The sequence below is a fragment of the Jaculus jaculus genome, chromosome 7 (genome assembly GCF_020740685.1).
Source record: "Jaculus jaculus isolate mJacJac1 chromosome 7, mJacJac1.mat.Y.cur, whole genome shotgun sequence".
In the NCBI taxonomy this organism is placed as follows: Eukaryota; Metazoa; Chordata; class Mammalia; order Rodentia; family Dipodidae; genus Jaculus; species Jaculus jaculus.
Window position 1 is genome coordinate 5,784,501 of NC_059108.1, and position 22,860 is coordinate 5,807,360.

A 22,860-nucleotide genomic window follows, 5' to 3' on the forward strand; every position below is an offset into this window, starting at 1 on the left:
GGCTTCTGGGATCTTCCCCAGCCCCAAACCAGGGCCACACTTGTCTCCCTCCCTCTGATAGGTGTACAGTTTGCTTAATATTTTGTTGTTGTTGTTGTGTGTCCTTCATTGATTTTAAAGGCATTTATAACTGCCTGGAAATCCATGCTGTGGGGATGAGATGGGGGAGGAATCTGGGATGCTGGTTTCCAGGGCAGGCTAGACCTCCTGAGCTTGCAACCAAAGTTCTCCCGCCTCTAGCCACCCCCAGAAGTTCCGGGTAGGATGGTGACCCACATTCTGCTCTGCTGCACCCAGGGATCCCTAGGATACTGAAATCAAGGCTGCCCTGGGAAGCTCAATGGGTTCTTTGGTCCACGAGAAAAACGAGGGACATGCAATTGGACCTGTTGGCAGAAAAAAAAAAAAAAAAGTTGTACTGTCCTCTGTGCCCCAAGCCACAAGAAATTTCCAGCCCACAGGGGGAGGTTAGGAAGTGTGCACACACGAGCGGGATGTGCAAGTATGTTCCGAGTGGGCGAGGCGCTTCACACCCCCAAAGCTAATTTTTGACTTTCCCTGGATGGAGAGAATCCCCTTATTTGCACCCCCACCCCCAAACACAACCAGCCTACCCCCATTGCTCTCTGGAAGTGGCATTAATATACCGCTCTCATTTTCGAAGGTTTATTTCATGTCAAAACTGTAAAAAGTTCTTGGGAGAATTTACAGACAAAACATCTGGTTCTTTAAAACAAAGCTACCGGAAAGAGAAACAAATTTCACCCGCCGTGTAAATGCACTTTTAGCAAACAACTGACCGCCTGGGGAGGGCTTGGCGCAGACCCCGACCTCCCAGCTTCGGAAGGGCCTGGGTCCTAGGCAAGGGCTCAATTCCCGGTGGAGGTGTGCAACTGGTACCTTCACTGTACCCACGGGCACTTTCCAGCCACTGCCTACCAGATTGCAAAGTGGGGCAAAAGGGGCCTGGTCCTTAAAGTATTCTTTCTGGATCATGGCCGGCTGGAGGACACCCAGCCAGGGGAACCCCACTCAGGGCTGTCTCCAGAAGCCAGTTTCCTGACCAGATCCTCTCATCTTCCCTGGCCCTACCAGGAGTCCCTCTGCAAGGCCACAGCTTAGGCTCTGGGGACCTGGAACACCGAGTGGCCCTGGAATGGCAGTGTCCAGGAAATCATCTTTCCTGTAAGCCTCTGATCTCCAGGAAGTCTCTGAACTCCAATGAGGACACACCCTAACCTTCCTTGGGCCATGAAGGCTGTCACCTACTGCCCTCAGTGGCCACCTTGAACACACACTCAGCTGCCTCCCAGCGGTGGCCAAGCTGCTGTCACTCAGCACCGGCTCCAGAAGGGTACCGCCCGCCAGGGCGCACCTGTTAGAAGTCAGGCTTGCTTTTGACATTTTCCCCCCAGAAAGGGCTCAGGCTAGCCAAGGTCACACAGGCCCCAGGAATGCGGTTCTAGGGTTCTGAGTCCAGAACCCAAGTGGAGTGTCTAACCCTGGACCTAGAGAAGCCTCACCGGGAGAGCTTTCATGGTGTCTGGGTGTCTGGCTTCGGAGGATCCCAGGGTTTCCACTAAGTCTGAGGAGCAACCTAGGGAGTCAGAGTTGCCTTCCTAGCGTAGCCCCTAAGGTTGCTGGAGGCTCAAAACATAAGCACCCCATTTCAAGACGAATAGCCTGACTGCTACGTCAGCCCTCAGTTTTCCTATTGCCCTTTGGCACTTGGATATTTATTTTGGTGAGTGGTTTCACTGCTCTCCATCCAGCTCGTGTTTTCCTCTTTTAGGGGTTTAAAAAATTATTCCTCGGAAAAAGAAATGAGGCACCTCCAAGAGGTGTGGGGGGGGGGTGGGGGAACTTGGCTTAAATGTTTACAACTCAGCAGGATTCAAAAGTTACCGGAAGTTACCAGGTGCTTATTTGGGCTGAAGCCTGCGGTCGCTTTTCGAAAAGATAGCAGCGACTCTGAGGAGTGGGGTGAAAAGACTTGTACTCGGTGTCGCTTCCACAGAGCCCCTGCTCCTCCGCCGGGCGCGGGCTTTTCCGCGCTCCGGGCTAGCGAGAAAACAGCTGGACCAGTGGATGTGGCGGGCGGAGGGATCCCGCGCCCCGCGGTCTCCTGCGCGCAGCAGCCGGGCGCCCCAGCCTGCGCTGCCTCGGTCTCTGGTTTCCTCCAGAACCCAACAGATTGACCTCGGCGCCCGACTGAAAGCTTCTCTAGTCTTTTTCCCATCTAACTCGCTAATCGCGGTGTGAACAGCTGCAAGAGTTTCCATCGCTGGTGTAGGCGACTTGTAAGGGATATATAACCGCGCCGGGCACCCGGACAGAAATATTTAGTGAGCAGAAAATCGGGTCCAACGCCAGGTAGACTCGTCGCAGATGTCCCAGGAGTAGGTCCCTGCAAACACTTCTCCTGCAGTTCTTGGGGGAGTGTATGAAAGGCCTTTGGTGCAGCCGGACTGATCAGAGACACCTGTGCGTGTGTTTACCATCTGCGCAGTTGGGGACGGGGCAGGGAGAAGAGGTTCAACAAAGAACACGCAACCGCGGCCCAGGGCGCCCACGAGCTATCCATAAGCTCTGATTTCTCCAGCATATGGCCCTGCCCTTTCTCTGTAATGACATGCGAATTGCAGGCGTACTACCCATACGTTTCTCCCTACGTTTACACTGGGATTCGGGGGTTTTCCTCCTCCAAGTAAGGCCTCAGGGGAGCAGCAGCCAGATCTGGCTAGGCAAAGTTTTTTTTTTTTTCTTCTTCTTTTCTTCTTTTTCTTCTTTTCTGGCCAAGATCAGTCTGGCGAACTACACAACCCAGCACCCGCTCAAGTTAAGTGGGGTACACTCCCGCATTCAGACAGAGCTTGGCGGATTTGGGACTCTCGCCTTTCCTCCAAGCCACACCCAGCCCCACAGCCAAAGGAAAGAGAGAGCCTGGTGGAAACACAAAAACAAAAAACGAGAACCAGGTCGATCTCATCCATGTGCCATCTCTAGAATGGCCCTGAAAACGGTGCACATTTTGGGGACCCAAGATGAAAGGGGACGGATCCACGTGGTTAAAAGGACACACTACAGACCAGGGGTCCCGGCAGTGACGGGACCCCCATATGCGTGTCGCACCCAGCGAGGCGGTGCGGACGCCGCTTGCACTCCGCACAGCCCGTGTTGTGCGTGACGGGCTGTCGCCGCAGTGTGCAGCTCACTGACACTGATGGATGCGCCTGTGGTTGGACAGACAGATGTTAGGGCGGATCGCACTGCCAGCAGCGCCTGAGCCGGGGAGGGCTGGGCACCGTTGCGCGGTAGCAGAGGCCAGGGCGACGCGGGGACCCGAGCTCAGGCCGTGGCTAGCAGGGGGAGGGGGCAGAGGGGCCCGGCTGTGAGCGCGGCGAGGGGAAGGACAGGGAAGAAGGGAACTCAGGGCGCGGAGCACCCCCGGGCGCGCGGAGTAAGGCGCCGGACGCACAGCCGCCTCGGGGCGCGCCTCAGTGAGCGCTGGGAGGTGAGTCGGGGGGCCGGCGGGAGCTGACCTTGTCTGGGCGCCGACCCTCTTCCAGGCCCAGGGCCGTGAGGCTCACGGCGGCGCCTGCCGACTCACCGATCCCTCGCTCGCAAGAAGCCTTTACGCCCCACGGCCGGCCATCTCCCGAGGCCCGGAGGGGACGCCACTCGTGGCCTCGGCGGCTGCGGCACCGGGGCGCGCACGGCGTCCCCACCTACCAGCAAACCATACACAGGCAGCCCCGGAACCCAAATGCCACCCGCGTCCGGCCCGCGGTACCACCCAGGCTCCGCGCCGCGTGCCACCGCGCGCTCTTGCGCGCGCCCAGGCGCTGGAGGCGGCTTTATAGCCGGGGAAGACGGCGGGTGCCGGGCGGCCGCATCTGCATTCGGGGAGGCGTCTGGACCCAGCCCAAGCCCGCAGGCCGGGGGCGAGAGCGGGAGACTTTTGATCTTACCGGCAGGGGTGAGATCACGGTCTCCGGGTCTAAAAAAAAAAAAGGAAAAAGGCAAAAGGAAAAAGGAAGAGAGAGCATGCTGTGAACTTTTAAAATGAACTTGTCTAAACAACCACAAAGAAAATATAAAAGAGGCAGGGGCCGAGGAGCAGGAAAAAGGAGAATCAAAAAGGAGAAAGAAAAAGAAACATAAGGGGGGGAGGAAAAAATGCAGGAGGAAGGTCAAGGTTTGGCTGCTCCTGGAGCGCTCTGCCAGCGAGTCCCGAGGCGCGGGCCCTCTCCGGACCGTGGGCCTGGGGACGCTGCCAGGGCCCCGGCCATAGCGCCCAGAGGCCAGTGCCTGGGGACCCGGGGCCTGGAGGCCGCCCCCGCCCCCGCCGCCCGGCAGCGCCCGGAGCCGGCCTCGCCGCGGCCGCCCCATTCCCGGCCCGAGAGCTTGGCCCAGGGAGACGCAATCGAGCCCGCAGCGCATCGATGCGCCGCCGCCCGGGCTCAGGCTCTGGCTCGGTGGCAGCCGCCGCCGCCGCCGCCGCCGCCCGAGGGTCGCCCGCGTGAACTCCGAGTCCCCCCGCGCCCTCGCCGTAAGTGAGCCCTCGGCGTCCCCGGCGCCGTCCTGCCAGCGCCTCCTCCTGCCCGTGGCGCGCGGACCCACCCGGCCCGCCCGACGCCCCGGCGACCCCATCCACCCGCGGTCAAGTCTGCAAACCCCCCTTTTGGCCCGGGCACTGCCGAGCGCCGGGAGGCGCGCCGCTGCAATCCGGGGCGCCCCGGGCGGGGGATGGGCGCCGGGCTCCCCGAGTCTCTCCTCCCGTCCCAGTCCCGCCTTGGAGACGTGGGTGGTGGTGGTGGGGCGGGGGAAGGGCGCGACCCGGCGCCTTGGGGAGCGAGAGACTGGGCAGAGAGACCTTGAGCATCCATCCCAAAAAGTCAGTGGAGAAAAGTTGCCGGCAACCCCCTCCCACACGGACCCCCCGAAACGCGCCCGGGAAAGTTTGCAGCAGGGGCAAAGAAAAGAAAAAAACCTGGGGGAAGTAACAGCGGCGGGTCCCAAGGGAGGAGTCCCGGAGACACTGCCCCCCTCCACCACCCCACCCGCTCCAGCCCGCGCCCTCCTCCCTCGGGGGCGCCAAGCACCCACCACCGCAGGGCCCTGGCATCCTCCGGAGACGCGATCCCGGGTCGAGGGATGGGGAAGGGGAGGGCGCGGCGGGTGGAAAGGAGTGCTGGCCGGGCGGAGTTGGGGTTGGGGGAGAGGACGGTCCGGGGACGAGCCCGGGTGCTGAAGGGGGTGGGCGGGGGCGGCAGGGGGCCTCGGGACGGGCCGTGCGGGGCGGAGGCGGAGGGGCGGCACCCGGTGCCTGGACTTGGGTGTGGGTGTGTGAGGGGGGGTAGGATGTTAGGGAGGGGAGGGTCCTAGGCAGGTCCTCCCCCTCTCCCGGGGGCCGGGCGTGGGGGGCGCGGCGCCCCCGCGGGCAGGCGAGTGACACGATCATCTCCTTTTCCTTTAAGCTTGCCTGTTGCCGACGCCGCCGCTCCAGCCTCGCCGCGGGCAGAAGACTGGACCTCCGAGCCGCGGGCCGCGGCGGCGGCGGCGGCTGCGCGCACCCCCCGGATGCCGTGACCCCCTTGGCCTGGGTCGGGAAGCCGGGTTAGGTGGAAAGGGGGGGGTTGGGAGAGTCGGTGGGGGGGCGCGGACCGGTCGGGACCGCTCCCTCGCTCCACCTCCCATCCCTCCACCCGCCTTCTCTCCCGGCCTCCCCACCTCTCCCCGCCCCCCTTAGTCCCGAACCCCGCGCACCTCATCTGGGGACGGGGCCCTGGGGGTGGGGTGGGGGGGTGAAGAGAGGCAGGGCGGCCGCTCCTCCCCGCCCCCTCCTCCTCCTCCGGCCTCTGGAGCGATTTGTCAAACTTCCCATTCCGCCGGCAGCGCGGTCCTCCTCCTCCTCCTCCTCCTCCTCCTCCTCCTCCCTTCGCGCTCCTCCCTCTCCCCGCGCCTCCCTCGCTCGCCCGCCCTCCTTCTTCCCTCCGCACGTTCGGGGATCGCGGCGGAGCGGGAGGGGGGGACGCGAAGAGCCGGGGCGCAGCGGCATCCTGCGGGCGGCCGCTCTCCGGGGGGGGAGGCTGAGAGCAGGCCCGCCTCGCCCCCCACCCCGCGCCCGCCGCCCCTCCCTCCTCCCCTCCCTCCTCCCTCCTCCCTCGGCTCAGCCCGGCAGCGGCGGCGGCGGCGGCGGCGGCGGCAGCGGCAGTCGCCGGAGCAGCATCATGCCGAGGAGGAAGCAGCAGGCGCCCCGGCGCGCAGCAGGTACGAGCCGCTTCCCCTTCCTCCTCCTCCTCCTCCTCCTCCTTCTCCTCCTCCTCTTCCTCCGCTCGCGCCGCACCTCCGGCCGCCGGCGACCCCGGGGGCCCCTCGCACCGAGTAACTCCGGGGCGCTCGGCTCGCTCGCTCGCTCTCCGCTTGGGATGCGCGCGTCCGCCCGCGGGTGGGTACCGGGCGCCCCCCGGATGCCCCGCCGCGCTCTCCCAGCTTCGCGATCGCGCGGCATCCACTGGCCCAACCTCGCTCGCTCCGGGCTGGACAGAACCCCCTAGTCTGGGTGTCGTCGTCGCCCACCTTCCCCCACCCGCCCACCCCCCCCCTCCTCCTCCTCCCGCCGCTCGGGCTCCCCGGGAGCTCTGGTCGCCTGGTCGTTTTCGGTGGGAGTGGATGGGGGGCGGGCGGGGGGTCACCTGAGTTCTCCGGGACACCTTCCGTGTCTTCCCGCGGTCGGCCAGGCGGGGACTGCCCGGCGTCTGCAGAGCCAGCGGATGGTAGGAGTGACAGAGCGGATCCCCTTGGCCACCTTACTGCTAAGTCGATTGAGTCTTCAGTTATTGGGCCCAAAGCGGGCACACAGGGGCGGAAGGCAGAGCGCGCCGGGTCTGGGTATTGTCAGATAACTGTCAGGTCAGGTCGGACGCTGGCATGTCCCCCGCCCCAGTGTGGCTTCCTACCCCACCCGCGCCTTCCTCTGCTGCCCCTTCCCTCCTCACTAACTCTTAGTTCTGGGACATGTCTGTGGACTCCCCTTTTCCTCTTTTTTTTTTTTTTTTTTGCCAGGAGTGCCAACTTCTTTTAAGACCGAGCTGATCTTTTTTTTTTCCTTCCTGGGGGGGGGGGAATCATTGAAAACAAAACAAAACCCACACACATAACATTATTTTGTAATAACGTTGGTTGGGGGCACGTTGGCTGGAGGAAGGGTTTTCTGGCTGGTTGCCACCCTCGATTTGATGACTGATTGATCGCCCGTCATGCTGCTGCCTTTGATCTATTCATTCCCAATAAACATCAATAAATCACTCGCAATAGTGAGGCCAAGCTCTGTGACGTCAGGAGGGCCCTGTCAGTGCAACTTCGGGAATTTGGGGGGGGGGTTGCCCGAGAGAGAGGACCACATATGGACGTGATGTATTTTGATATGAATAACACTCAGATGTGCAGAGGCTCAGATGCTGCCCAAAAGGGAGGGTTGCCTAGGAGTTCCTCTCTTTGCTTTGCTTTTGATGGAAGAGGAGAGGGCCCAGGGAAGGATCAGCTAGGCAGTGCCATGCGGTACTGGTGGTACCCAGGCAGGTGATTGATGGCGGTGCCCATGCTGCTGTTGGTGATGGTGGTTTCCATCAGGCCAGCGGGCACTGCTGGAGGAGCCCCCACTTCAGCTGAGGCGCCCTGGCCTCCAGTCTCTTTACACAGGATCTCAGAAGAGTGATGTGGGTTCTTTTCCCAAGACGGGCTTTGCCTGTCAGCATTCTAAAGAACCCTTAGGAGGAATTACACTTGGTTTGTGCTTACAGTACAGGTTTTCCACTCTGTCCTCAGTGTTGCCCAAATTTAGAAAGTTTGAAAATCCCAGTAATGCTGGCCTAGAGCATGCGGCCTCCAAGCACACCTTCTCACTCACCTCCTCACCTATCCAGTGTGCTCTAGCAATGATCTTATCTGCCCAAAATAAACTTTAAAACTTGGGAGAAATCCTTCACAAAGTTGGGTAGTAGGAATGTCTTGGGCTTCTTCCAGTCTTTGAGATTATTTTTCTTTCCTTTTTGGATACACATTTTTAAGGTATGGGGTGTGACTGCATCCAGGGGACCACACGTGGCTGCATCTTCACATGTGGGTTAGAACTCTGCCTCTCATTCATCCTTACTGTCCGCCCTGCCCATGTGAGACTCTTGACAACTTCTAGAACTACCCGTGAAGGAGGAAACGTTGCCATTGGTTTTATTTTTATGTCTTGAAAACAACCTGTTCACTAACCTTTTTGCACCTTTTAAATAGCCAGCCAGGAAGGAAATCTCAGGTCAGTTAAGGAAAAGAAAAAAAAAATTCATTATATAAAAAACTTGACTGCAGGACTAATGGGAGATGGAAGAATGGCTTTGCTCTATCAAAATGACCCGTCAAAACGACTTTGTTTCATATTTGATTTAATTGTCTCTCTCCTGACAGGCACATTCATCAATAGCTTAATGGTCAATCAGAAGTTGGCGGCAGGAGTGCTTTCTTTCTTTCCCTTACCCTGCGTTTGGATTTGCTTTATCAGAATGCCTCTGCCTAATGGACGTGTGGAGGAGGGGGTGCAGAGTGACTGAAGGGCTACTTCTTTAAAAAGAGTGCAGAACAAAATAAGACACACACACACACACACACACAACCATCACCACTACCACAGCCACACTGAGGTTGGCAGTAAGTCAGCACAGGCCAGTCAGTAAGCGGAGTAAGTTTTTGTTTGTTTGTTTGTTTGCGTGGACACAAACTTCCTATTTTCCCATCCTCTTTCAGTTCTTCCCAGCTGCAAGTTATAAGGTTCATGCCTGCTCTTGTGGCATCCAGAGAGTGATGACAAATTGATTGCTTTGTACTGATAGACAGAGAGAGAGAGAGAGAGAGAGAGAGAGAGAGAGAGAGAGAGAGGTCTGCTGATTGGTAACTGGAAATCCAGTCCCCGGCAACCTTGAGAATACTTGAGAATTTCATTCCCCCCCCCCCAAAGTGAAAGGTCCGCTCAGCCATAAAAAAAGAAAAGTTGTTTTGCCAGCTTCATTAGTGTTCACCTAATTAGCTGGAAACCTGATGGATTCCTGACAGCTTTAATGATTGGAGATGACAAGCTCGACGCAGTGTCATCCAGCAGAATTAGGTTTGCCGCTAGTTTGATGTAATCAAGTTGATATTACACAGTCCTGGCTGCCTTTAGTTGTGCATTAACTCAATTTTCTGCTGCAGGTGACAAATGGGCTTTGGTACCTGGATAATCATGTCATAGGAATTAGGACCCTTTTAATGGCCTGGGCTAGAATAACAACCACTAAGGCCTGAAGCTGGGGAGAGCCAGCCGGCGTAGCACACAGGTGCACACGGTCCTGATATGTAGGCCAAGTGTAACACAGCTCTGATGTCTGCAGTTTTGATTTTTTTTTTTTTAAAGAAAGTATGCTTGGTTTAGTGTCTTTGCAGAGGGAGAGAGAGGGGATTCTGCTGGGCAGAAATATAGGCAGGAGGTTCAGGTCTTCAAGTAATATCAAAGGGTCAGATATTTGTACAAGGTGGGTGTTGCTGCCCATAGGAGCTGGCTTAGGGAATGGCTGTGTCCATTAGGCAAAATGACTCTTATTCCTTGATCTTCAAGGGATAAGAGTCTTTAACAAAAAAAACAACTATTCATTTGTTTTTAAACAACCATCTTCAGAAAATATCAGGAGAAAATTTGGAGTAATCATAGCAGACTCTATTTTATTTATGTATATGTATATTTTTTCTGGATGAAAATATGAAATCAGAGGTCATTGCTGATCCTTAAAAATAAGATCTTCTGTGAGTGAAACTTGCCATTAACCTTCAGAGTCTTTTCTGTTGCAAAGGCCTCCCACAGGGGTCGTAGGCCTTGGCACTGCGAGGCTGAATGTTCCAGCACCCTGACTTCTGCACGAGGGGAGTGGACCCTCTGAGGGTCAGGTGGTGCCTCTGAAGCCCACGCATCCCCCTGGGACAGGCAGAGGGACATTCTTGTTGCCAGTGGACATGAGTGTGCCTGAGAGGTGGTCTACCTGGTGGTGTCTACATGACTTTCACAAAACTGGCTCACACATCCAGCAGCCTTTTGTCTTTTCTCGTGGAAGCCTCTGGAGCATTCAGTGGGACATGCCAGCAGCCACCTTGGGAGTTTATTTCTTCAGACTCGCCATGTATTTCTCCCCTGGACGGGCAGACTTCTCTGGAACAAGGTGGCATGGAACTGGCTTGGGATAGTGTATGAATTTTTCCCCTCCCCATTTCTTACGAAAGCAGTGGAACTCTGTTGATTTTATAAAGGAAAACGAAAAAAAATATGAAGGGTGAACACCGCCAGGCTGGAAAAGAGAGTCTTTCCACAGATATCCACCCAGGGAAAAGAATCTTCCAGAATTAGCTTCTGTGTACCCCCTGATCCTCACAGCTGTTAGTGAGGGCTTCAGTGCCCTCCAGGGCTACCCTTGACTGAGTGTTTTCGGCCTTGCCTTTAGTGTGCCCATGAATAGGGGTGAGCTGGTCGGTAACTGACCTATCAGCAATAACCTTTCACATTGCCTGGAAACGGCCTTCTTCTTTTTTTTTCTTTCTTCAACTAAAGATTGTTTTGGAAAGTGATTAGAATGAAAGGTGACACTGTGAAACCCAGGTGAGTTCCTGGGATGTAAATAGCCTTTCACCCTTTACCCTCCACTTCTGGAAGGAGAAGGGACATGCCTGGACCCTCGTCCCTTTGGCACCTGGACTGCAGGGTGAGGGTTGGGCCAGGCTGCAACACACAGGGTGGCTGGTTGAAGGGAGAGGAGCTAAGAAGTCCCCACTGGTCCTGATGCCACTGCCTCGCTCAGTGCGGTCACACCAGTGGTCACACTCAGGTACACCTTGTGAGGGCTTTCTGCTGGCCCATTTTTCAATACTTCTTGTCACCGGGCAAACTTCAAGTATCTTTGGTGTTGTAGTTAAAGGGGAAAAAAGAAAAAGTTGAGTGTGTGTGTGTGTGTGTCTGTCTGTCTGTGTCTATGTCTGTGTCTGCCCTTCTGGGTTCTTATCTAGCTCAGTGAAGCAGCTAAGTCTTGTGAATAAGCTCTGTGGTTAACACCTTGTGGCCTCAACCCATAGACAAGGGTGGGGGTGGGCAGAATGGGAAGGTAGTATCACTTTCCCAGGACCCTTCAGGTGTTCTCGGTGTGCGTCTTCCAAATTGTGGTTTCTACATCTGAAGTTAAGCATGAATGATGAATGCAGTATATTGTATTTGGTAACAATGACAGGGACTAGAACATCCAGGCAGAAAATGTGCACTTGTAATTAGACTCAATAGACAGACAGTCATTTTTAAATTCTTTGACACATGCATAAAATAGTCATATAATAAGATAAGATGACAATTTTATGTTAGGTTGATAAAGTGTCCTGATACATGCATTTAAATGTCTGTAAGCCTTTTTTTAAAAAAAAAATCCAGACAGATTAATTCTAGTTTCCAGTATTTGCAGTTAGTCATTAAATTAATTTTTTAAATGCTACTAAACAATGGCTATGAATATATTTCTCCCTTCCTGGATTTTTTTTAAACCTGGATTGTAAGGAATGAATACACAGATTTCGTATCTTTTCTTAAATTTTCAATATGTGGAGAAATTTATGTTAGATGTAGATTTAAAAAATGTAGATCACTGTTTATAACTAGAATAAGGCCATGCGTTTTGAAAAAAAAATTTTTTTTTAAAGAAAATGGTCTGCTTATGACCACTTTTCTTGACATGGTCTAGGTATATAGGGATATTTATCAGAAAGATTACATACTGCCCTTGACCAAATGTTGAATATTTTATAAGACCCATTTGAAGAAAACAGAAATATTTCTAGCATATATACTTGGTTTGATCAGCATTTAGATTCTTGGGTTTAATTACTTTCAGTTCCGTAAATTATTTCAGTATTTCACCAAAATGGTCCAAAGATGCACTGTGGTGGTTTGTGTGTGTGTGTGGGGGGGTCGTATTTCACCAGAGGTCACACACCTGGACTTCCGGACTGCCTCTACCTTATTTTCTCAGATGTGCAAAGGTATGGTTCTTAAAGAATAATTTAAATTTGTTTGGGCTTAATGATAAATTATTAATTCATACTGTCAGGACACATGTTATTAATTATGACTGTATTTTCTTCATCCAGAACAGCTGTTGGGAAAACAGGGTTAGTTTAGATTGTCTTGGGAAGGAGGGGTCAAACAAGGAAGTTACGCACTCCCTCCTTACAGTCTGGGCCTCGTGCCTTTGAGGAAGAGGGCTGCAGAGGGGAAGAGAAAGTATCAGTTTCCTGTTAGGATTGGAGATACTCATGCAGGTAGCTTTTTTTTTTTTTTTAAATGTAAGCCTAACAGTGCCTTCAGGGACCAGCTGGAATTGTGTGGACACAGCAGGGCCTGGATTGGCTGGTCTTTTCTCCACCAATTATCCCTCCCCCAACCCCCACTTCTTCCCTCCTTCTTCTTCCTCTGTGGTAAGCCAGAAGGTCACATTCATAAGTTTATAGTAGCAGAACACAAAATACTTCGGGTGCTTGTTTGTTTCCCAAACTGGAACCCTTCTTTAATGGAGAGCTGAAGTCTGGTAGTATGCGTGCAGGGACTCAAATTCATTTACTTTTGATATTCTATCCCCATCATTAAATCTAGTCCTACGCATTCAGTTTCCTCTGAGTTCTTTGAGAAATGCATGTTGCATAAAATAGGCAATTTTTAATGAACAATTTAATGTAAATGGGTTTTGAATTTAAATTAATATTAATGAAGCCTTGAGTGAATTTATTTTGCATACGTAAAGACTTGTGCGTCTTTCACCCATGTGCTTTCTCCTTTATGTAGTAACATTGGTGGGGTGGATGAACCAGCACCTTTTAAAGATTTACACTTAAAAAAATTAAATTGATTTTATATGTCCCCTAGTGCCAATATATTATTAAACAAAAGCGTTACTTCATTTTAAGAAAATGCGCCTCGTCTCCTCCTAAACCTCTCGATTTTCATTGCCCGGCGGGCTGCCACTGGCTTGCCATGGCTGCTGGAGAAAATGCACAAGCAACAATAGTTACCACAATCAAGATGTTTTCTTTCTTTGGCTTACCTCTAATGCATTATGTATCCTGGAATGATGGGAAGTTCTGTAATTAATTCTGTTAGATGTAATTGCTATAATCATTTTGATGTTACACATAATAAAGGTAATATGGTAAGCATAAAAAAAATATAAACACCTTATTGTAACATCACTGATAAAACTCCTTCTTACCGAGTCTGGTGTGCAGACAAGTATGGCTAACTATTTTTGGTCATGGGTGACAGTTTGTCCGAGCTGGGTTCATTGATATTCCAAAGGGAGACACATTTATTGGACAGGATAGGCCCTTGGCTTGGAGGGATCTCCAAGCCAGTTGCCTAGGAATCTTAATGCCCGTTTCCTTAAAAATGTAGCTAATTAAGAGACAGTTGTGTCTTGTGTGGGCAAGACAGGTAAGTGCTTTAGAAGAAGCCATGTCACGGTGAGATGGCGTCGGAGGGGGCGAGGAACTCCGAACATAGTGGAGGACTCTGATCGCCGGGTGTTCTTCTGGTGTGGGATTGTGGGAAGTGCCCTGTGCGTGTGAGGGGTGGGGGAGAGAGAGAGAGAGAGAACACACATGCATACAAACATGTGCTCCTAGGTAAATAGCGAAGGCCACCTTTCCGCAGTAGAGAAAACGCAACGCCATGTCCTTCGTTATTTTAGTTCTGTACGTTTGATGGGTACGGCTGGCGCCACATTGTAGCATGTCATGCCAGGTGATTGGCTCATGTTGCCTGGTGCCCCGAAGTTTGAGTGACATTTAGACCCCATCTAACCACCCACACGTTTAGTGACATATGTGCAGTGACTCACGTTCATTTACTTTTGATATTCTATCCTCATCATTAAATCTATTCCTGTGTTTTCAGTTTGGATCACCATCAATCCAACCCACCGTAGGGCATCGAGAAAGTTTGCCTGAGACCCCTGGTGTAGACAACAATTACTCTTTGCCAGGATAGCTCGAAAGAGGTGGGGGTGTGGTGGGACAGGAAATGCACAGTTTAATTTCTCCCTTTGAGGATCCTGGATCAAAGTCGTGTGCAGTTCTTTTTGGACTGCACAAGCTGTGGTTCGGAGGGCTTAAGGCCTCCTGACTAGTGTGGACTGGGACGGTTTGCATGCGAATTTCCCACATTTATATCTGAGAGAGAGAGAGAGAGAGAGAGAGAGGGAGGGAGTGTGTGTGTGTGTGTGTGTGTGTGTGTGTGTGTGTGTGTAAAATTTGGGTTTTTGAGACAGGGCCTCACTAGGTAATCCCAGGTTGGCCTGGACCATGTTGTCTACCCCTTCAGCTCCCTACATATTGGGATCACTGGACCGTGCCACAATGACAGTCTCGTGTGTGTTCTAAGTGATGGCACACAGAAGTAAGAGAAGATGCATCTGTGAGGAGGGGGTGTTCAAATCTCCGGAGAAGAAGAAAGAGGTGTGTGAAGGTGGCAGGCTCCTGCAGAAATGGCCTCAGGGCTGGCTGGGGTGCCTGGATCTGTCCCCAGGGAAGCAGGCCTCTGGCAGGGGCCCCTGCCTTCCTCCCAGGCAGGCCTCGGGCCCAGGCAGGAGAGAGCCCCGAGTTTGGGCCTCAGCCTGTGCAGCGCGCCGGCGGCCCGGGTCCTCGGGCAGTGCCTCCCAGGCTGGCTTTGACGGGTGTGATGATAACAGCTCTGTGAACGCCGCAGGCCCGGGTACTCAAGGCAGACGCTGGCATCCTCTTTCCAGTTTGACGGTTCTTTCCTCTCCTGTCCTCACCGCCAGGCCCTCCTGAACCCCGCCACCCCGCCTCTCCCCCTGCCACGCTGCCCGTGCCCACCCGTCCCTCCGTACCCCTCTTTCCGAGTCTCCATGATCTTCAGCCTCAGATGCTGGGAATCTTTTTTTTTTTTTCCAGGTGGGAGGGAGTGTTGCTTAAGGTTTGTGGGTTTGGGCAGGTGTGAGAGGAAGTCTGTATTTTTTTTCCTTCTCTCTCTTTCTCTCTCTCTCTTTTTTACTGTAGGCCTGTTGCTAATTAATGTTCCTCCATAAGATTCTGTCGGAGTTGAGTAATGTTTTTGATCTTTATGCCTGATAACTGCATACTTAATGAGATTTCAAAGCTGTGAGTGCAGCTTCCTACAATTATTGACAGATGCCTTTTCTTTGCCATTGGGTTCGCCTTCATAAATCCTCCTGCTGTAATGAGGTTCAGCGGTACCACCCTGGCAGTGAGCTAATGAAAGGGGGGAGGGCGCATTGGCGCATGGCTGTCTGACACATTTTTTTCCTTTAAAATTTACTATGCAGATGTCAAACTGCGGGACGATTACTTCAAACATGCTAATTTTTATCTTGCTTTTGTGTCAGCCCTTTGCCATTAAAAAAATAAATAAATAAGGAGACTAACCTTCCTCCACTTCATTTCTTCCTTTCTTGTTTTATTTTTATTTTTTTAAGTCACATTTTTAATAACCCCTGGTGTGTGATTGCTGGGCCCTTTTCAGGTATCCAGTGGTGGGATCAGTTTAAGTAGTGCGTGTGTGTTCAAAAGGCCGGGGGTGGGGGGGAGGATATAGTGCATTTTCCCCAGGCCTCCCAGCAGCCGCCCTAAGTACGCACTTGAAACGTCGGAGAATTCATTTCAGAGTTCTGAAACTAAATCCTGGTGGAGAAGAACCGCGCCATGCCAAACAGTCGATTTCCTTTTCAGCGGAGTCATACATCACTGACCCACCCTTTCCTCCTGACAGAATGACATATGTCATTTATCATATGGGCCCCGGCCAGACAACAGCAAGGGGAGGGAAGCCCAGTTGTCCCCTCCTCCTCCTCCTCCCCCGGTACAGTACAGTGTGGCTTGCTCAGAGAGCTCTGCTGATTTGGCAAGAGGCAGAGGGAGGAGAGAGGAGAGGCTGGGGAGGGGGGGCGAGTGCCTGCCCCGCGGATGGCTGTCGGGGTGCGTGGTGTGGTAGGCAGGCGTGAGATTGGCAGCTACACGGAAGAGGCTGTATTCCTTTACGTTATCTACTAAGCCACTAAGCCACGCTGTTCGGCCCCGGGTGCTGAACGACCCACCCCCCCACCGCCCTTATCTTCCCATGTCTTCTCTTTCTTCCCCTGAGTCCAGAGAGAGTGAAGCCATTGACAGGTATCATTCAAGCTAGGCCGGCATGGGAGGGGCGGGATAAATGAATCTCAGGGCCCCTGGCTTCACATGATTCCAATGTACGTTATTGAAGATGGATGTTCCTTAACAGAAGATTGATGGTGGATGTCGGGCTTGGGGTGCCATTTATCATTTTGAATATTATTTAGACTTGCCGTGTAAACCTGTAACTTGAGAGTTGGGCCAGCCGGCCCGGGTAGGGGCCTGCATGTGTGTGTTTCATTGATTGGCCTTGGACTCGCCTTGCTGGTGAGCAGATAGGAGACCTCCAGTTTACGATAGAGGGTTTTCCCCGCCTCAAAAGCAGGGAGGGGTGAAGTTTTTAATTTTCAGTAGTTTCCAAGGACACAGGGGTTTATCCTAAAGCTAACAAGCAGCTTCCCCCCTCTCCCTCCTTTTCTTCCCTCGTAGAGGCAGTCACGTATGAAACATTAAAATATAAACAGACCTGCGCGTGCTGAAGCTTAGAACCCTTATCTGATTTTTCAAAAAAAAACCTCTGTGTCATGATTTTTTTTTTTTTTCTCTTTTAGAGCTGTATCGCAAAAGCTTAGCACAATACAACTTTAAAAAATACTGGCTGGCTTGGTTAGTGGTGTGAGAATAAAGCAAAAAAGACTTCCACATCTCAGGAATATTTCAGATTAAAAAAGAAAAAAAGGAATGATTCTGTTCGGCTCCCTGCCTCTGCTCTTTCCTTTTGTGTCTGCACTCTGCTCTCTTCAGCTGGGCCCCTGCGGACCCCCACGAGGACTGATGTGGACAGCTGTTTGCAGCCCCGGCCGGTTAATCATTTCTGCTGCTTTTGCACCCTGGAGCTCTGGGCACCGGGACACCCCCACCTACTGGAAGCACTTAGGGACGCAGGCCGGCTTGCTGTTGGAGCCCCCAGCTGTCAGGAGGGAGGCTGTGGCGACTCACTGGCCTTTATACCTCTTAGGCGTCAGAGGCCTGGCCGCCTGGATTCCTGGTGGGGGAAAAAAAGACACAAGCTGCTGGCCTCCTGGCTCTGCCTCCTCAAGCCAGAGCCCTGCCAGTACAAATCCAGTTGTCAGAGCTCTTACTCAATGTTACTTTCTTTTGGTTTGCTAATTAAATTTAAGGCTTCTTATGTGACTTGTAGTATGGATATTCATTTTTTTTAAAAAAATGATGGGGCACAAGGTTAGGTTGAAATTTTTTTCTTTTTAATCTAAAGAAAGGAGAATCTAGAATTTGTGGAAGGGTTGAATGTATTTAGGCTCCTCGGAAAAACTTTTCCTCAACACTTAAATGCATCAGGAAGTGCCAAGTGGAAAAGAAAGGGGTTGTTGCTTGTTCACTGGCTAACAGGCAACTTTGCATATTCTGAAATAACTTTGCATTGCACACAAGCAGGACATAAGGTCCACTTTTGGGGTTGACCAGCTGCTGCCAAAAATAAGGATAGACCCTTATCCATATCTTTTTTTTTGGTGCTTGGAAACACATCCTGCTACTCAAGGATGAGACTGTGCCTGGTTGAGACTTCATGGAAGAAGGCAAAAACTTTGAGTATCTGCCTTTGTACTTGGGCGGTGTTGGAGGTAATTGGAGTACAAGTGCCAATTTGCAGGAACAATTGTAAACACCTTTGATACAAATGGCGTCATCCCACTTTTGCCGATTAGAAAAACTTTGCTATTAATAGGTGCAAAGTCCATTTCAGGTATAATTGGTAAAGGAACTGAGTGCGCTCATGGGAAGAAACCTTGTTTTGCTTTTTTTTTTTTTTTGTTCGCATTTCTTCTTATCCCCTTCTCTCAGTTTTCTGGCTGGAGACATGATTTATTGCAACCATCCATCTTGGGGGCTCATCCATCACACCCGGGTTGCTAGGAGATGTGGCAGCAGCTGTTTGCTCGGAATCAGACAGAAAAGTTGTCAATCATCAAAGGCAGGTGAATAGCATTAGAAACACGCTATTGTCAGACGGAATAATTAATCAAAGAGAGAAAAGATAATTAAAAAGATATGACCCTTGCAAGTACTTGCTCTGGGTTGCCTGGAAAAAAAAAAAAAGAGAAAGAAAGAAAGAAAGAAAAACTGCCTGGTCGTTTCTAGACACTTAAGCAGCTGAGGGCTGATAAAATATGCACTCTGCAGTTCATGGTTTTTAATTAATTGAAAAAGGTTCAACATTCAAAGACGATGCTGGAGAAAAGTCCAGTTATGAGCAGAAGTAATATTATTGTTTGCGTGAAGGGTTTGACGCAGAGTCTAACTTTCGGTCACAAATCTTTGTTGGCTTCCCTGGATGGTGAGGAGGTTCAGGCTGGAGTCTTCAGGTAGCCACTAGAGATCTGGGAACTTTCTGCTCCCCCGGCCTACATGAGCGTGACGAGGGTCAGATGTCTCCCCCAAGTTCCAGTGCGTCTAAGAGAACTGCATGTTTAATGTGAGTCCCCAAAGAATAAGAGAGTGGAGAGGATTAAAAGACATACCATGAGGCCCACCTTCAGGGTCCACAGAGCAAGGTTGGTGTCACTTCACTTACCTGGAACAGGCCAGAGTTTCTGAGGGGAAATTGACCCTCCGCCACGGTGTGGCCACAGACGCGCCTTGACGAGCCCTAGGGGGGGAGTAACTGACCAGCACTGTATTTTGGAAATCACCAGTCACAGTCTAGAGATGCTTCTGGATGCCAATTTCAGCCTCCAAAGATATATTCGCGGACTGGGAAGCTCATTCTTACTCTTCTCTGAAGCTAAGCTATTCTAGAGGAACTGGAAAATGTATTAAAGACGAGATAGAAAGTGGCATGTAGCGAGTTTGCTTTCCAGTTATATATTCTGCTAATCCTGAAACAGATCTACTCTTTTTATTTTTGGATACTATGCCCGATTTTCACACCATTCTCCTCCCAAAGAATAGCAGGACTTCTAAAATTAGCCGAGCATGAAAAGGCTTGAATATTAGAATTCATGAGAAGAAAGAAAGCGACTTTTCCCCCCCTTTATGTTGGGACACTGTTTTCAGGGCACACAGAATCAGCGATGACTAGCATCTCCCTGCACATGCCAGCGCCAGGACTCATGGGTGGGACATCTCCTTTCTCTCATGGTGCACTTGGAGCTCACGTTGGGAGTCCAGTACCGTGTGGCCTTTCGGTGAGAGAGAAATAGACTCAGACAAGCAATCCACCTCCCTGGGCTGCTGGTGTCACTAAGGAGGACTCACCATTTCTGGTGACTGGAAGTGTTCTTAGCCCAAAGTTGACCTCCAGACACATGGATGACTGATTGCTTTCGTTCTTGAGCTGGGATCTCCGTGGTGGGCTTCCATGCTCTGGAGTCATGCTGGGAGAGGGCACCTATCACTTGTCCTTGAACCTCATCTTCTTCCAGAGCCAGGCTGACTCATGACCAAGTCACACAGGCCTGGCTGTACAGGAGGCAGTGGATGCCTTGTTAGGGGTGTGAACGCCTCCTTAGGTGGTCTTGGCAGGTAAGAAGGTCTTCCTGCCCCTGTGAGACCTGGCGAGGTCCACCTAGAGCACTTCCTTTCCACCCTCAAAGAGAAATTCCTGTATTTGTTGTCGCTCTTAGTACCTGCTGAGAAAGCATGTCATCTTCCAGGAAAGCTGGTCCGCCGTGGGACAGCTCCCATGGAGGGGCCAGGTGAGAAGACACACTGTGAATCATTTAAGGTAGATTTATGCATTCACATATGAAGGGTGCCAGCCTTTAATGCTAGTGAAATTAGATTGAAATCAATCTGCTTCCCCTTAAACAAGGAAAACAAAACCAAGGGGAAATAGAAGGGAAAGTTTCTAAGTTCTGAGAAGTTTATCCAGGCCATTTTCACCCCAAAGCCCATTGGGGTTTTATACTTCCTGATACACCAGGTACCCTGGTGGCCACTTCAGCGAGTCAATAGATAAAGGAAGGACAGAAAAAGAAAGGGGACCCTGGGCCATTTTTAGGAGCAGGCTTGGGTTCTGTGTGGGATTTGGTGAGGAGTATGCTGTCTGTTCCTGGCTTATGATGTCTTTGTAAAGAGAGGGGGCTATATACGGTCTCCTGTGTCTTCCAAGGATCTGTCAGGATAGAGCCACCACATTCAAAATCTATTTTTTTTTTTTTTTGAGGCTGGGTCTCATTCTAGCTGAAGCTGACTAGAACTCTACGCCCATACTAGTCTCAAACTCAGAGATCCTCCTAACTCAGCTTCCAAGTGGAGCTGGAATTACAGGCATGAGCCACCATCCCCAACTCTGCTGTTCTGAGTTAGCGGCACATCAGGTAGCCTAGGCTGGCCTTGAACTCACTGTATAACCCAGGCTGGCTTTGAACTTGGAATCCTCCTGCCTCAGCCTCAAGCGTGCTGGCGTTATAGGCCTGTGTCAGCACACCCAGCTTCAGAAGCAGATCTTATAGCTTGAAAGCCAGACTCCATGTCCCACATCCAGTTGTTGGCTGAGTGTTTTGTCTAGGGGATGTCCATTTTCCATGTTGTAGTTCAAGGTTACCTGGAAGTCATTTCGGATTTTTATGTCTCAGCTGCCTTGGAGTTAATGCAGGCTTTGCATAAGGCCCTACAAGCAGAAGCAGCACAAAGTGGCCAGTGTGAGGTCCTCTGAAAGCCAGAACACCTCAGCTCATGTAATGCACGCCATGATTACTCATCCTCCGGGGAAGCACGTCTGAAGGGCCAAAGAGCCACACCCCCACAAGGAGAAGATGGGGTCACTGGCCGCTGTCTCTCGGTGAAGGGTTCCCCTTGGACCACATTCCATTTCCCGCCTTTGTACTCGCTCTGGTCCTGTGGCGCGATGGCTCTTTCATGAACACATTAGTGGAGACTCTACTGCGGCCTAATATGCGGGGCAGCAGCACCTTTCTTTCCTGTAGCTTTCCCATATGAAATACTAGAGGCAGCCAGGACTCCTGCTACGTGACCAAGGTTCCTGCCGAGCTGGTTAGGTGAATAAGAAATAGAACAAACGCGTAGTCTGCTGGGCAAGGGAAAATAAATAAAATAACGGTGTTCTTGCTCCTGAGCGTCCAGCCGTCTCGGCTTGCTCTCCTCGGGTCCAGGAGCCCCTGCGTTTGATGAAGTGTGGGCGGGGAGGGAGAAAAGTATTATTCGGAAACACATGTACTCATTCCTTGTGAAAGAAGTTGAGTATTTAACATTTCTCCGAGGAAAACATCTTTCATTACTTGACGTGTTCTGTGGTAATGATTTTTCAGTTCAACAAACAAGCACTTATTAGTGTTCGTGCAAGAACCTGGCTGAGGTACGTGGCAGGGCCGTTTGTAACGGGAACTGGCTGGGCCGAGGTGAAGGGCGGGAGGAGGAGGGAGGACTTGTCTCCCCCAGGTGGTCTCCCTGGTGACGGGTCACTTGGCACGATGGCCAGGCCTCTCTGGGACACATGTGCTGGGCACGCGGAACCTGCCATGGAGGCCCGAGGACTTGGGTTGGGGTAACTCAAAATACCTGCGCTTGGCTTTTTGCTGTTGCAAGCTGGGCAGCTCTGTGGCACTCGCTGGTGCTTCAGAATGTGCCCGCCGGGAGTTGGGCTGAGGACTTGGTGGCGAGACATGGGTGAGAGGGCACAACGGTTGCAAGCCACGGCTCTGTGAGAGATCTTGCTGTTGACAGTAGCTTCTTCCAGGAAAGGGGCACCGGGGCCAAGTGGGAATGTCTGCAGAGGAAGTGGGTTCTGTTCTCTGAGAAGATGCGCTCCCCTGCCCAAGGCCATTCCATCCTCTGGATGCCCAGGTACCTAGGAGGACTTGAGTGTTGTCCTCTTGGGCTGGGCCTAGGTAGGGCTAATGTGTTCTCCATCCAGATTCCTGGGGCCCCAGCTCCCTGCAGTCTTGACCTGCAGCTTTATCTGGCCTCTGTCCTATGACGTCAGCCATTGCAGCCCTGGCCTAACGTGGCCTTACCGTTCCTTCCTGCTGTGGTGTCCGTGAAATTAGCAAGAAGGAGGTGGGTGCTCTTTAATAAGCCCATGATTATAGTTTGCTAAGCTGCAGCCCCACCACGTGGCAGGGGGCGGTGATTAGTGTTACTGGGCTAATGACTCTCTGTAAACCTGACTATTGATTATCAGTTCCCAGGTTACCCCCAAAGAAACCCTGATTCTAGGCAAGCTCTCGTCATTACTCCCCCCAAATGTGATCTCACTTTGCATTCCATGACGACTTCTTACTTAATGAATGTATCTTGTCTCCAGTCCCCAGATCTGCTGGCCTGGTGTCACCTACTGCAATGTCATAGTGGGGAGCACGGGCATCAACCATGTGTACGTTCCTGGAGGATCCAGTAGCTGAGTTACAGACTTGTGGGGGAGCACATTGTGGGCCAGGTCTCTGTCACCCCTTATTGAGCATCTCACGAAGTTCCAGGTGTAATTAAAAAGTTTATGGTAATGGTTCTGGTCAGGAGACACAGAACTCATTGTTAACTGAAGAGGCAAGGAGGATCAGTTTTGACTATAACGTGACAAAAGCTCCTACCAGAGGAAGGTACCTTTGCCTGCAGGCAGAGACTCTGTGCTTCGATGCAAATGGAACCCCAGTCACAGTGGGTGACAGGGCAAGACCCTTGGCTTTCTAA

General features: G+C 51.9%; 1 protein-coding gene across 2 annotated transcripts in view; it reads left to right on the forward strand.

Moving 5' to 3' along the window:
* Nucleotides 1–6,212: 6,212 nt before the first annotated feature.
* Tshz3 (teashirt zinc finger homeobox 3) overlaps nucleotides 6,213–22,860 on the forward strand; it is an 86,131-nt gene continuing 69,483 nt past the window's right edge. Inside the window, exon 1 of one of the 2 annotated variants that reach the window (XM_004659966.3) lies at nucleotides 6,213–6,273. In XM_004659966.3, the coding sequence (XP_004660023.2) occupies nucleotides 6,234–6,273 (40 nt within the window). In that variant the 5' untranslated portion in view covers nucleotides 6,213–6,233. Of the gene's footprint in view, nucleotides 6,274–19,879; nucleotides 19,908–22,860 lie in introns of those variants that run through there. The other variant, XM_045155059.1, reaches the window with a different exon arrangement.